This window comes from Vigna umbellata, chromosome 6, assembly GCF_029865625.1.
Source record: "Vigna umbellata cultivar VRB3 chromosome 6, Vumbellata_1.0, whole genome shotgun sequence".
Lineage (NCBI taxonomy): Eukaryota > Viridiplantae > Streptophyta > Magnoliopsida > Fabales > Fabaceae > Vigna > Vigna umbellata.
Genome location: NC_142170.1, coordinates 12431901 through 12447394, shown reverse-complemented (window position 1 = coordinate 12447394; position 15494 = coordinate 12431901). Strand labels below are relative to the sequence as shown.

General features: G+C 32.7%; 4 protein-coding genes across 4 annotated transcripts; 1 reads left to right on the top strand and 3 right to left on the bottom strand.

The window, feature by feature from the left end:
• Positions 1-110: 110 nt before the first annotated feature.
• LOC124846664 (ACT domain-containing protein ACR9-like) lies at positions 111-3558 on the top strand. The gene is made up of 6 exons (XM_088093432.1): positions 111-575; positions 669-887; positions 982-1087; positions 1623-1974; positions 2355-2639; positions 3222-3558. The coding sequence occupies exons 1-6, from the start codon at positions 413-415 to the stop codon at positions 3366-3368; spliced, it is 1272 nt and encodes a 423-aa protein (XP_087949558.1). The 5' UTR covers positions 111-412; the 3' UTR covers positions 3369-3558.
• A 518-nt stretch (positions 3559-4076) lies between these two features.
• LOC124846667 (histone H2A-like) lies at positions 4077-4852 on the bottom strand. Its single transcript, XM_047323979.2, has 2 exons — positions 4561-4852; positions 4077-4462 (listed from the first exon to the last, which is right to left on the bottom strand). The coding sequence occupies exons 1-2, from the start codon at positions 4768-4770 to the stop codon at positions 4223-4225; spliced, it is 450 nt and encodes a 149-aa protein (XP_047179935.1). The 5' UTR covers positions 4771-4852; the 3' UTR covers positions 4077-4222.
• A 2044-nt stretch (positions 4853-6896) lies between these two features.
• LOC124846666 (histone H2A-like) lies at positions 6897-7696 on the bottom strand. Its single transcript, XM_047323978.2, has 2 exons — positions 7402-7696; positions 6897-7308 (listed from the first exon to the last, which is right to left on the bottom strand). The coding sequence occupies exons 1-2, from the start codon at positions 7609-7611 to the stop codon at positions 7069-7071; spliced, it is 450 nt and encodes a 149-aa protein (XP_047179934.1). The 5' UTR covers positions 7612-7696; the 3' UTR covers positions 6897-7068.
• Positions 7697-10435: 2739 nt separating this feature from the next.
• On the bottom strand, positions 10436-11222 carry LOC124846668 (histone H2A). The gene is made up of 2 exons (XM_047323980.2): positions 10925-11222; positions 10436-10826 (listed from the first exon to the last, which is right to left on the bottom strand). The coding sequence occupies exons 1-2, from the start codon at positions 11132-11134 to the stop codon at positions 10587-10589; spliced, it is 450 nt and encodes a 149-aa protein (XP_047179936.1). The 5' UTR covers positions 11135-11222; the 3' UTR covers positions 10436-10586.
• Positions 11223-15494: the final 4272 nt, after the last annotated feature.

Here is a 15494-nt window from a genome sequence, read left to right as displayed (position 1 = left end):
TCATCATTTTCTCACAATTATCCTAGTCTTTGCTAGAATTTACTCCTTTCCCTTTTTGTTTCATGAGCATAACGTGATAAGCACAATGGAAGCTGATTAGATGAAATCATAGCCGCAGAAATCAAAAAGTTAACCACAGTAACCACCATATCCCGCCACCTCAACTACAGTGCTTTCGCCATTGCTGACGTGTGCTTCTTCAATCACCACCACTTGCAACTTGCAAACATAATAACCATCACGCTACAAAAAAAAACACTTCCTAGTGTCATCATGCATACATAGGTTCCTGTCTTCGATTTGGCATACTCCCATGAAAATAATATTACCCAAAACTTAACTTTAACCTTAACCAACCATCGTTTCCTTTGACCTGCCAACTGTACATTGCTTTGTGTGCTTTGTGGCTCCTATGATGGGAGTCTCCGGCGCCGATGACGACGTCGTTCAAATCCAGCATCCGAACAAGCCCGGCGACCCTTTCATCGTCACCGTCAATTGCCCCGACAAGACCGGCCTCGCTTGCGATATCTGCAGTATCATTCTCGATTTCGGTCTCTGCATTTTCAAAGGAGGTTTTTTCAGTCTCCAAACACTTTCTTGATCCCATTCGATTCTTCATTCTATTTTAATGCCTTTAATGGACCACTTTTGAATTTTTGCTTTAGATGTTTCAACCGATGGTGTTTGGTGTTATGTTGTGTTGTGGGTTATTCCACAGTCCCTGTTGCTTCCCATGAATTCGTCTTATCTGATCCTCAAAGAACGACTTCAGGGAATTTGTCCTCCTTGTTTAGCCTCCTTTTATCTCGTCCAGCAGCCTTCCAGATCTTCTCCTGTCTATCTGTTGAAGTTCTGTTGCCTTGATCGAGAGGGGTTGTTACACGGTAATGGAAATAGTGTCGCTTGAAATCATGTTTCGTTTGGTGTGTTTTGTTTGTTCTAATTCTCTTTGTTGATGTTGTTTATGTATGGTTGTAGATGTAACAAAAGTGCTCTCGGAGCTTGAACTTACCATTCAAAAGGTGAAAGTGACCACAACACCGGATGGTAGAGTGTTGGACCTGTTTTTCGTGACAGATAACAGGTGAGTGAGTCAAGAATTTGATTCGTAAAATCAAGAATGTAAAGTTTCTGTAATGTTCTCGATGGAATATGTTGATAATCCTATTTGAATCTCATGTTCTTTTCATGTCAGTTCTGCTGTTTTTCAAGACTGTTATGCTTATCAGAAGTTATCTAAGAATTGCTTTGGCTGAACATCTGTAGTATTTCAAGTAAAAGAAAATTAAACTAAATAAGTGAAATAAGTCTTTTTGCTTAGTTAAATGAACTTGTGCATATTCAAAATCTAATTTTGCAAAAGTTCATACAAGAAAGTTTATTTCATTTCTCCTTATCATTTTCTTTCTAAAAGTACTTATAAAAGACTCTTGGCAAGATACGCTAAATCTTAAAACTCTATAAAGTTATCATGCATTAAGGTTTATCTTACATGGCTGACCAAGTTATTGCCAATATTTTGGTTATAACATCTTAATGTAGCTTATCAACTGCTAATTATGTTTCGAGTGAATTCTGCTGCTTATAAGTTATCAGCATTTGCTTCAAATTTATTTTAGGGAACTCTTACACACGAGAAAGCGACAAGATGAGACATGTGAAAGACTGAATGCTGTTCTGCGAGACTCGTGTATCAGCTGTGAACTTCAATTGGCGGGTTCAGAGTATGAATATAATCAGGGTATCTCTTCTCTGTCTCCTGGGTTAGCTGAGGAGTTATTTCGATGTGAGTTATCAGATAATGAAGTTCGTTCTCAGGCTCTTAGCCCTGATATGGCGAAGTTGAAGAAAACCATCGTAACACTAGACAATTCCTTAAGCCCAGCTCACACGCTAGTTCAAATACGATGTGCTGATCACAAGGGTCTTCTTTATGACATTATGAGAACATTGAAGGACATGAATATAAAGGTATAATTTTCTCTACCAAGATTATTTGTAGCACGGTTTCCTTGTTAGCTTCTCACTTCCCTCTAGTTTCCTCTAAGTTCCGTGTTTTTCTAAAGCTAGAAAAACAACAATCATGCATCTGATTTCGAAAATCTGTGGGTTGATTTCCATACTTTTTTATCTGTTTTGTGAACGTATTTGTTACTTTTAGGAGACATCATTTTGATTGAGGAAATCAGATGGTACAAACTTCTGAAGTGGCTCTCGTATATCAGTAATCATTCATCTTATCATGGATAAAATCTATTTGAATCAAAATTGAAAATGTCTTGAATTTCTGTTTTTCCTGTCAACTAAAGCATTTTAGCAGTTTTCTGACACTTGTAAAGTTTTCTTCTTAGATTTCATACGGCCGATTTTCACCCAATTCCATGGGATATCGGGAGTTAGATATATTTATTCAGCAGAAAGAAGGAAAAAAGATTTTGGATCTGGAGAAGCAGAGTGCACTATGCTCTCGTTTGAAACTGGAAATGCTTCATCCATTGCGAGTAATCATTGCCAACCGAGGACCAGATACCGAACTGTTGGTCGCTAATCCAGTTGAGCTATCTGGAAAAGGAAGACCTCGTGTTTTTTATGATGTCACGTTGGCTCTCAAAACACTTGGAATTTGTGTTTTCTCGGTAAGAAAATTCAGAAATGTGATAGCAAGTCTGGAATATCTTTGTAGATATAAAATATAACTGCATTTCAAAATAAGCATGCATATATAGTTGTGTTTGTAACTTAGTTCCTTTCATATATAATTTATCTGTTTGTTTTGGCATTGAGAAAACAATTCTCACACTTTCCAAAAATGCAAATTTCACTGTAAATCTTTAACAGTCATTAATTTGTATACACGTCCCATTTTAGTTATTTACATTCAATAATTCTATCCAACAAATTCACTGACAAAGTAAAAGGCCTTTATATTATTATCCAACAAAAAGTCATCATATATGATATGTTGGTTTTTTTCACAATAACCAATATATCAATTAGAGCTACTATGATTTTCTAACTGATTAACAGAAGAAAAAACATTATATATCACTGCATCAAATTTAAAATCCTTGATTTTTTTGGCATGGAGTTCAGTTGTTTTGCTCTCTTGGAGCTTGGAGAGAGCTATCGTTAATGTCATCTGCTTTTTCTGTTAGATAGTAAAATATTAAGCTTATGAAAAAGAAAAAAACTAATCACTTGGTTCCGTTTTGTGATAGGCTGAAGTAGGAAGGCATTCAACTTCAGAGCGTGAATGGGAGGTGTACAGATTTCTCTTGGATGAGAACTGTGAGTTTCAATTAACAGGTGTTGCTGCTAAAAATAAGATTGTAAATAAGGTTAGAAGAACCTTAATGGGTTGCTAAGTAGTATTTTTTTCATCACAATATGTATACAAATTGTGGGTGTTGCACTATGAGCCATGTACCATCGAGTGTCTTACGATTAGTACTTAAATGGTCACTGGGTTTTCACCCTGTAGTTCCACTAGCCATGTTTGTGTTCTTGGTTTTATGGCTTTAAAAGAAATACGATGCACGAGAAGTTTCAGATTGTGTTGCTTGGTACCTTCCACGTTTATCGCATTAAAGATAAAATTCAATCTCTCAACGATGCATCGTATTAGTCAACCATTAGAAACAATTCACGGATAAGACATCAATTTCTACTTCCGTCATCTCAGCATCTACATCAAACATTTTCGAAACTCTTTACCACGAACTCACAACAAACTCGGACTTCAACAGACCAAAAAAAACAAGGACCACAATTAGCAAGTCATGGTCAAGTCTCAGAATTTATAAATCCTTGATCTTTCAGCGCAAAACAGTTAATCGAGTACTTGTAGGAATGAAAATTGAAGAATAATTAAAAGCTTCGACAGACAATGACTTTAAATGCAAAAACAGAACCCGTTACCAAACAGATTACCCCATTAATTGCGCCATTTATAATTGAAACACAACATCGTATAATCAATTATTTTACCAACATAGAATAATAGGAATTCAAATTTCAGTATCAGAAAGATAAAGCAAACCAAAAATAAATAAACAGTTAGCATAGGAAGAATATTGGCCGAAAACAAGAGGGTTTTCTATTAAATCATAAACTCCTTCACACGCAATTAGACGAAACTAACAGCGTTTCAAACATCAAATATTCCTTTTACAACAAAAGAACCCTAAACACTAATATACATAACTCCTTAAAATATAGTCTAAGCCTTCTTGGGGCTCTTGGTGGCCTTGGATGGAGATTTGGGTTCCTTGGAAGCCTTCTCATTCTTCTTAGGCAACAAAACAGGGTTAATGTTGGGCAGCACACCACCGTGAGCAATTGTGACTCCAGCAAGCAATTTCCCCAATTCTTCATCGTTCCTCACAGCCAGAAGCACATGTCTAGGAATAATCCTGTTCTTCTTGTTGTCACGAGCAGCATTACCAGCCAATTCAAGCACCTACTCAATCCAATGCACACCAGAACCAATCAATCGCCACAATCGAAAAAATAACCGCAGCTAAGAATCACTGGTTAATGTAATTAATGTTAGGTTACCTCAGCAGCTAGGTATTCAAGTACAGCAGCCAAATATACTGGTGCACCGGCTCCAACACGCTGCGAGTACCTTCCTTTCTTCAAGTAACGCCCAATTCTTCCAACGGGGAATTGGAGACCGGCCCTGACGGACTTTGCCACCGGCTTCTTCTTTGGGCCACCGCCCTTTCTTCCTCCGGCGCCCTTCTTAATCTTTCCACCGGCGTCCATGTCGGAACCCTAGAAATTAGATGCGCTTGGAAAATAGGTGGGGGAATGAGAAATTAGAAAGGTTAAGAGTGTAATGAGAAGAAAGAGCTCAGACAGCTATAGATATAGTTTTCCGCGCTCAAGTTCAGATTGCACGGATATACGTTTTTCACGCAAATATCCGCCGTTGGATTTGATGTAATCTACGTTTCATATTTCTCTCTATGGCGATCCGTGTGTTTCCAATTGACCAATCAGATGCTGTTTTGTCTGCGTTTTTGTTTTTTCTTTATTATCACTTTTAAAATGCATCCTTATTGATGTAGTTATCTTTTAAATGATTTCTACAAACAAAAACTCTTGAAAATAATTAAATATATGTACACTGCGTGTAAAAAGTAAGATTTATATGAAAATTAAAAACAAAATCTCTTGCAAAAGCGTTTCCTGCTATTTAAAGGAAATGATAACTTAGCTTTTTAACTTACTAAAATAAGATCAAACGCTACTTACACTAGCAATATATAGGGAAATATTAAGAACATAAAGTGTTAGAGTGATGAAAAATGTTTTTCATACTTATTCTTTGATAAAATATATAATTAATTATTTTCATACAATAAATTACGTAGAAAAGATAGAAATTATGTGTTTAGGCCTTTCTTGTAATCATTGCGATGACTTTGATACATGTGGTTGTTTTTTCCTACTTTTATGATCTTCCACTTAATCAGAATAGACAAGGCTCGGTAATGTGTAGATTTATCTTTCTTAGTGAGTGATCTGATTATATATTTTTAGTAGCAATTATGTTTTTTCTTTTAAACAAGTCCACCGTATTAGTAGGAAACAAACCCTTATATTTGCGCATAAATTTTATAGATGTAAGGCTATATATTAGTCTGATTTATGATTCAAAGCAATGTCAATAAAACATTTATTCTTTTAATATTTTATAATGACTTAATTATATTTTAAGTTTTTAATAAATTTATTTTTTTAATTGAATCTTTATTGTTAAATTTTTCTGTTAAACAAGGTAATATGATCATTAAAATAGTTATTATTTTATTATGTTTGAATTTATTAAAAATTGTCAAAAATATTTAAAGAAAAAAAAAACTCACCTAAAATCCATTAGGATAAAGCGTTTTATCAGAGCATCATCCAAAAAGAGTGTTGGATACCTCCTTGTGAATTGGACAAGGTGAATACTATTTTAATCAAAAACAAGAAGTAATACAACACATCTATGCAATAAAAAAGACACTTGAAAAAGAAAATAACCTCTGGCTGGAAAATGTCATGACTAGAATGCATAAAAGACAAACCACTTCAAAAATCAAGGTCATATATTTAGTTAAGGTCACTACACTGAATTAGGACACAATGTAAAGTTGTTATCTCTAACCAATATGTGATTGAGGAGGGAGTAAAAATATTTGCTTTGCAAAAAATTTTGAATACGTTTGACAAGACTTTAATTTTTATTTCAATGACTGCAATTTCTCAATATATCCCTGAATAAAAAGCCTTCTGGGACTCTATAGCATATGTGGCAGAGCTTGATATAACAATAATTTCATATTTATGGGGTCACTTCAGTAAGACTTCAATTTCATTACTGAAAGGATTTGCTTACATCAACTTCAGAGGTAAGTTCCTTTATTTCATTCTCATCATGCAAAGAGCTTCATAAATGGAACCATTTCTGTTGATGAACCTGAACTCTAAATATATGATAATATCAAGAGTCGGAAGTTGATATGATACTGAAACTTTGATGTTTGGTTACCATAGGCCCAATGAGCTTGGCATGTAGAAATTAAAAATTACCATGGGATAAGTGAGATGAGTCTGGCACGAGATAATTCAATGTCAATCATTAGACAAAACACACGCATAAAACATCAACTTGCAGCAGGTTCAACAGCATTTGAAGTAAGCAAATATTTGCTCCTAATGTTTCTGTTACCCTTAGCTTAAAGAGATGAATAATTAGAAGCTTAAACATATTAACAGATTAGGAATCAGATTAACCCATTTATTGCACCACAAAATTTGGCATAAATCATTCGTAACATTTAATTATTTACTTACCCACACATAATACTTGGAATTCGTTTCACTGTATCAAAAAGATAAAATACGAGAGTAAATATAGAATAAGATTGGTCGAAAACAAGAGGGTTTTCACATTAATGAACAAAATTCACAAAACACAATTAGACGAAACGTATAGCTAAAACATCAAATTCCCTTCTTGCCGCAACCAAAGAGCCCTAAACACTGATATACATAACTAAATCGAAACATAGTCTAAGCCTTTTTCGGAGACTTGGTAGCCTTGGAAGGAGATTTTGGTTCCTTAGAAGCCTTCTCGGTCTTCTTAGGCAACAAAACAGGGTTTATGTTAGGTAGCACACCACCGTGAGCAATTGTGACTCCGGCAAGTAATTTCCCCAATTCCTCGTCGTTCCTCACAGCCAAAAGCACATGTCTGGGAATAATCCTGTTCTTCTTGTTGTCCCGTGCAGCATTTCCAGCCAATTCAAGAACCTACACAATCGAATCCACAACAGAACATAGTCAATTACCACAACACAAAAAATAACCTCAAACCATTGATTCATACAAATAATGCAAAGCTACCTCAGCGGCTAGGTATTCCAGAACAGCAGCCAGATAAACAGGAGCACCGGTTCCCACACGCTGAGCGTATCTTCCCTTTTTCAAGTAACGCCCAATTCTTCCAACGGGGAATTGGAGACCAGCCCTCACAGACCTTGTGACCGGCTTCTTCTTTGGCCCACCACCCTTTCTTCCTCCGGCACCCTTCTTAATCTTTCCACCGCCGTCCATGTCGAAACCCTAGAAATTAGATGCGCTTGAAAATAGAAAGACGGAGCAAGAAATCAGAAAGGTTGGGAGTGTGTTCTGAAGAAGTTGCGTTGACACCTGTTATAGATATAGTTTTCCTCGCGCAAGTTCTCATTAAAAGGATATCGTTTTCGCGCACGTCTCTGCCGTTGGATTGGATTTAATCCACGCTTAAAGTTTCTCTATATCTGGCGATCCGTGTTTTTCTAGGTGACCAATCAAGTTCTGCTTTGTCAGCGTCTATTTCTTTTCTTTAATATTTATATCTGTCTATTTCTTTTCTTTGTTATTTATATATGTCTATTTCTTTTCTTTGTTATTTATATATGTCTATTTCTTTTCTTTATTATTTATATATGTCTATTTCTTTTATTTATTATTTATATGTAAAGGATTGGTAGACATTTTTTTTAATTTTATCCTTTTAAGTAATTATTATTTTAAATTAAAATAATTGTATTTTTACTTTTATCTTTTAAATAAATATTAACTTAAATTTAATTATTTGTAAAATAAAATTATTATTTTTACTATTTTATCTTTTTAACTTAATATTTATTTAAATTCTTTTTTTTTTAGTTAAATAAATTATCTATGATAAAAGTATACGTGTTTCTATTATTCCCTTTTAAAATGAAATCATATGGAAAAAATAAATACAAATACATTCTATATAAGCGGTTCTTTTTATGTTATGGATGTAGTTACTTTTTAAATGATTTCTAAAAAAAAAAATACTCCCGAAAATATTTAAACATATGTACTGAAAATTGATAATACTTAAATAACAAACTAATAATTACAATGTCAAATTCTCTTGCTTGTAATGACTGTGGTAGATTTTAACTTAATTCTTATTTTATGTGAGTTTGAAATAATGAATAATTGGATAATGAATTTTATTACATTCGTCCTTATTAAACTTTTATAAATTATCCTCAACTTCACAAAACTTTTAAGTCAAGAAAATATTTTAATTGTTCAAGTTTTATCTTATCAAATTCATGCATCATAAAACATTTAAGTTCTTCGACCATCTTCTCATTTTTGTCATTAAAACCAAGATCATTAAGATACAAACACACAGCCAACATTTTACCTCTATTTTCTACTTCAACACCTTGAAATCTTCTTAATCAAATAAATAATTTATAGGACTATATTTGATTCATGATGTCTACTTCAATCCATATAAAGCATATTGTTTAGCTTATAAACATTCTATTTGGTGCAAGTGGTTGATTAGTGAAAATATATTAATTAAATTATCTAGGAATAAGGTAGAGTTAATATTTAGTTTTAGCAATAAGTAAAATCATCAAACATCTTGTTTTCATGTGTAACAAACACAAAAAACTCCATAATTTTTATTGGATTATATATATATATATATATATATATATATATATATATATATATATATATATATATATATATAATTAGGCTTGTTTTATATTATTCTTCAGCATCATTTTTATTTGTTTTTAACTTATATATTCATTTCACAACCATCGTTTTTTCTTATAAGAATTCAATTAATCTTTTAAGTAGTTTTTTTTGTCATATAATCAGGTTTACACAATAAATGAGACAATTATTTGCGTTAATCAAAAACTCACTTAAAAGATTATAAATATAAACTCAAATAAAAAGATAAGTAATTATAATTAATATAATTAACTGCTATAACTATAAAATGTTTACTAACTTTGAGGAATATTTAGAGCTTAACACATACATAATACAACAAACATCAACCCGTAACAAAAACAAATTTTATTTTATATTGATTTTAACTATTTAAAATATTACATTTTAATCCATTAGAACTTGTTTTTTAACTATTACATATGTCAAATTATTAACATACTTTCACAAATTCTACCTTTAAAACCTTAGATCTTATCTAAAAGTTGGATCATTTGTAATAAACATGACAATTTGTTGAATATTTTCCCTCATAAAACCACTCATTCAAGTTGGTTGTCTTCTCATCTTGCATTTTCATGAATGGGAGCCGTACAGACCTCTCTTGGATAATAACTGAAAGTTTCAGTTAACAGGTAATGCTGCTAGAAATAAGATTCTGAGTAGCTTAGAAGAACCTCAACGGGTTGGAAAGCAGCATCTTTTCACCACAATACGTATACAAAATTATGCGTTTGGCAACATGCGCCTTGAACCATCTTGTGTTTTCTGATGATTACTTATATGTTCACCAGGTGTTCGCTCTGTAATTCCACTTGCCCATTTTCGATCTTTGGTTCTAAGGCCTTAAAGGAAATAAAATGCACGAAAACTTTCAAATTGTGGTACTTAGTACCTACTATGATGCACCATATAGTTCACAGCCACAATTATCGCATTACAAAAAAAAATGTAACCCTGAACGCTGCAAAACATGCGTCACCCATTAGATACAATTCACACATTATACATCAATTTGCACCAGATTCCAGATCGCCAGCAATAAACAAAATATTTGCTCAAAACCAACAATAACCAAGTACTGGTAAAGTCTCAACATAACAAGCAGCCTGTGAGTCATTTAAGAATATATTCCAGAGCAATGTAGTCAGTTCATATATTTATAAGAAATTAAAATCTTCGAATGACAATTACTTGAATCAAATCAAAAACAGAGCCCACTAAAAATCAGATTACACAATTAATTGCGCAAGGAAAATGGCAAACAACATTCTATAATCTTTAATGACTTCCCAACTCACTACCCCAGGAATTAACTCCCCTGTATCGAAAAGGTAAAGAATAGCATAAATAAATAAACAGTTACGATGGGAGAAAATTGGGCGAAAACAAGATGGTTTTCATGTAATGAACAAACTTCTTGGAGTACACAACTAGACCAAACTTCAGCGTTTTAAACAACAAATTCCTTTCTTGAAACAACCAGAGTACCCTAAACACTGATTTACAGAACTAAATTAAAATATAGTCTAAGCCTTCTTGGGAGATTTGGTGGCCTTGGATGGAGATTTTGGTTCCTTGGAAGCCTTCTCTGTCTTCTTAGGCAACAAAACAGGGTTTATGTTAGGCAGCACACCACCGTGAGCAATTGTGACTCCGGCAAGCAATTTCCCCAATTCCTCGTCGTTCCTCACAGCCAAAAGCACATGTCTGGGAATAATTCTGTTTTTCTTGTTGTCCCGTGCAGCATTTCCGGCCAATTCAAGAACCTATGCAACCAAATTCACACCAAAACACAATTAATTGCCACATCACAAATCCAACCACAGTTAACAGGAACTGAAGGATGTAGTTAATGTAAAGTTACCTCAGCAGCTAGGTATTCAAGAACAGCAGCCAAATAAACAGGAGCACCGGTTCCCACACGCTGAGCGTATCTTCCCTTTTTCAAGTAACGCCCAATTCTTCCAACGGGGAATTGGAGACCAGCTCTAACGGACCTAGTGACCGGCTTCTTCTTTGGCCCACCGCCCTTTCTTCCTCCGGCACCCTTCTTGATCTTTCCACCGGCGTCCATGTCGGAACCCTACAAATTAACTCCGCTTGAACAATAAGAGGGGAGAGAGGTATGAGAAAGATCAAGAGTGCGTTGTGAAGAAGATGCGTTGACACCGTGTTATACATATAGTTTTCCGCGCTCACGTTCTCATTAAAGGAATACCGTTTTCACGCACGTATCCGCCGTTGGATTGGATTTAATCGACGCTTCATGTTTCTCTATTTGGCGATCCGTGTTTTTCTAAATGACCAATCAGCTACTGTTTTGCCAGCGTGTACCATTTTTTATTTGTTATCACTTTTAAAATGCACGGGTATAGGAAATAAACACGAATACATTCTATACGAAGTTTAACGTTAGGGTTCCAGTTATTTTTTAAATGATTTATAAAACAAAAACTCCTAAAAATATTTAAAGGATAATGATACTTTAACAATATTTTTTTGACAACATTTTAACATCATTTATATGTCATTTTATGATTGGTCTAAAATTACTCTACGATCAATAATAATAATCATAAACACGAACATACACACCACGTATAGGAAACTAAGATTACGTAAAAATTACAAACAAAAGCTCTTACCAAAGGAAATGATAGTCTGATTTTAACTTAATGAAAAAAAATCAAAAGATGGTTGCATTTGTAATCTATAGGACAATCAAAAGTAAATATTAAAAACTAATAGTATTCGAATAATTAAAAATGTTTCTCCTAGTTGTTATTTGATAAACTAATATAATAACTTATTTAATAGTTAAAAAAATATTATAAAATTGATAAAAACTAGAACCGATAATAAAAAATATATATGATATTAATAGAATTATCAATGTCAACCGAAAACTACATCAATTTAAAAAAAAAATAACTCTTATAGGAAACTACTAAAAAAATTATAGAATTGTTCTATCATATCATTACCTAAAGAGAATGGAGAATTATAGAGGAAAGGTTTTAGAAAAAATGTGTATTTTGAAATAATGAAACTCAAAAACAGTGATCTATTTTATTCAATTAATAAAAATACAATTGGCAGATAACTAATTCACTCTAAGATTACATCCAAACCTTATAGAGGTAAATATATATGATTGACTTTGAACGTCCGTCCCTTTACTAACACTAAACATCTAGCACAAATTAGAGATGTCTTGACTAAACCCCAAGTTGGTGTAGATACCACTAAATCATACCATAACTCGTTCACAAGAAAACTCAACTTTTGAACACAAGACTCTTACACAAAGGGAGTTTCGCTCCAGAATCAAACTGTACTTATAAACTTTTACCAACTATCACACAACACCCGACTATAAGGTTACATGGATTTGGGTGCCTCTATCCTATCATAGTATAAACTATCCTAAAAGGTTGAGGTTTGTCTTCTCTTTCTGAAACTAAGATTTGGGTAGGGGTAAGGGTCTCGTCATTGTGTTCTTATTAGAAGGACAACCTCTAAAAATGTGCCCCTCTTTTCCACAATTAAAGCATCTTCTAGCACTAACCAACTGCGGAAAAATATTCCTTAGATGTGTTTGTCCATACCGAAAGCACGGGGACCTAAAAAAATGATATTGTTATTGAGAAGGAAACCCTTTAGTCCCTTGAGGTTGAGTCCTAGAATATGATTTAATACGAGCATTTAACACCAGACTGAATTATCTGGATATATGTCTTTACCATGGTTTCACCACATAACTCGTTCTACTTTATTTGAGTGTGAGTAATTATTAAAGTTCAAGATAACTTCTTTTTAACACCCCCCATATATGTCAATCCAAAAACTAACAAAACCAGAGACCAATTCTCCTTGGATTGGTTCCAACCATTATCGGATAAACATCACCAACCAATAATCATTTTAACATTTAACATTTACAAAATCAAACATTAAAACACATCAGAAAAAAAAAACATTTGAAAATAGAGATAAACTTTGTTAATCCTGCTCAACAACAATATAAATTTGCTTATGAAACGTATCTAAAATCACACTCGTCCAACAACCAATTAGCTCCCTCACGAGAATATCACTATAACTCACAGACTTAAATTCCCTCAAAGTTACCTAGTGAGACTCTTGCCCAACCATTATCTAGTCAATGAGTTCTCTGACTTTGGTTTTGTCCAACGACCACCAAGTCAGTAACTATTTGGCTTTGACTTCGTCTAGTGATTATATTCTCACCCAATGTCTATTAAGCCAGTAAGTTCTTTGACTTTGGATTTGTCCAATGAGATTATTGTTACCTAGTGACCACAATTTTTAAAATTTATGTTAGTCTATCTAGGAAGTTCTTTCTAATAGCCAACACAAATGTTCAATTCAAATTTCACTACATCAAATGATTCAAACAACATTACCTGCAATTCCAATCAGACAACATCCTCGATTTCATCATGCAATTCAAGTGAATTAATTCATAACCCTAATTTCAACTTAATTCACCAATTCTTATTCACACAACTCAATCATACAAGAAATACATCATACAAGCATACAAGAAAAACATCATACAAGCATACAATTAACAATTACAATGTATCAATGACATGAAAACTATGCAATTAGCTTCCTTTGCATGAGAGAGATTCTAAATTGATTAAGAACCCTTAAAACACTTTCAAACGCACGAAAAACTCTATTTGCCCCTATAAACAACATATACATGATCAAGGCACACCATTAGGTCAATTGATCAGTAGAGGCTAGCAAAAAAACCTAAACACTACATGTGAATCAAAAAGGGCTACATGTAAAGAAAGAATGATGTAACCAATAAAAGGATAGAAAATCAACTTACTCTATTGAAGAAACTAATCAAACAGAAGTGAAGAGTGCGCTGCAAGGATCACTCTAGCAGTCTTTAATATTAAAATATATGAACGAATGGTAAGAAAACCTAAATAGAAGGGAGGGAGTTCTAGAGGGAAGTTTTTTGAGAGAGATTGTGTGTTTTGAAATAATGAAACTCATTTATAAAACTCTATCTATACTTTTAACTTTTAATATTAAAATATTTGAGTCATTATCTTAAATAAACTGTCAATGCAAAAATACAATTTTCTAGACTCTTAAAAAAATATGAATCTTTTAAATAAATATAACAGATAAATATATATTGAATTGAAATTTGATTTTGTTTTACCAATTCAACACTTTTAATGAATTGAATGTTAATTTATCTATATTATTTGATTAAGTAGTACTTATAGGTTTAAATTTTTTTAAAAATTCTGATATAAATCAACTTCTAGTTTAATTATCCTTTTTGTAACTTGATTTCAATTATAGACTAAATTTTTAACTCTTTTTAAAACTTACAGAGAAAATGAAAGTTAACGTGTAGGTCTAAGCAACGATATAGTTATATTATATTCATACTCAATTTGATAAATCAAACTTAACTTGAATTTAAAGTTTTAAAATTTATATCTCATTATTTAATTTGTCAAATTAAAGTATGGATAATTCTTATTACGGTTAAATATGAGTGAGTTGTTAAAGTTTAATTTTATTGGATCAATCTTCAAAAAGAACTTTTATTTTAATTTTAAATAAATGAATAGTTTAATATTGGATTATAAAGTGGTATGAAACATGGATCTCATGGACTTGAAGTTTAATCATACTCTCTAATTGATTATGAACTTTTAACAAAGCCTAAGTTGTGTGTGCATTCGAGTATGTTACCTTACTTCCATTTCCGGACAATCTTTATCCATGGAATGTTATTGACTATCCCAAGGAAGAATACAGGGATTCTCGAAGATGTTTATTTTAATTGTTGGTTCGATGAAATCATCTTCACCTCTAGCTAGAAAGATAATAAAGGATACATGAATCTCGTATCATGAATCTTCAACAAAAACCTAGAGAAATTAGGTTTGTAATTGTGAAAAATAGAAATATGACGATAGAAACGGAGTTAATTGTGAAACTTTCATTTTTATACTTAGAAAAATGCAATATTAAAATATTATTATTAAATTGGGTTGAGTACTAACAATTTTAATTCAATCTCCATAATTGACAATGCATTTATTTTTCTTTTTGGATCTTTTGAATTTGGATGGTTATCGCTTCTTTGCTTAGACCTACTAATTGTTATGTGTTTGTTATAAATAATATATTCGTTGATAGTTTAATTATTACACTATTATTTCAAAAAGTTGCTTTAGGGAGAGTGACAAATATTTTTTTCCTTCGAGACTAAGAAACAACACTTTGAGCTTAACGAGAAATCATACTTTGAAGTACTTTTCTTATCACCCAAATATGCATTGATTTGAGTAAAACACTTTATTCTTGAAATGCATAAAAGGCTTGTACGTATATTGCGGGGCAAAAATATTGTCAATGGACCAACT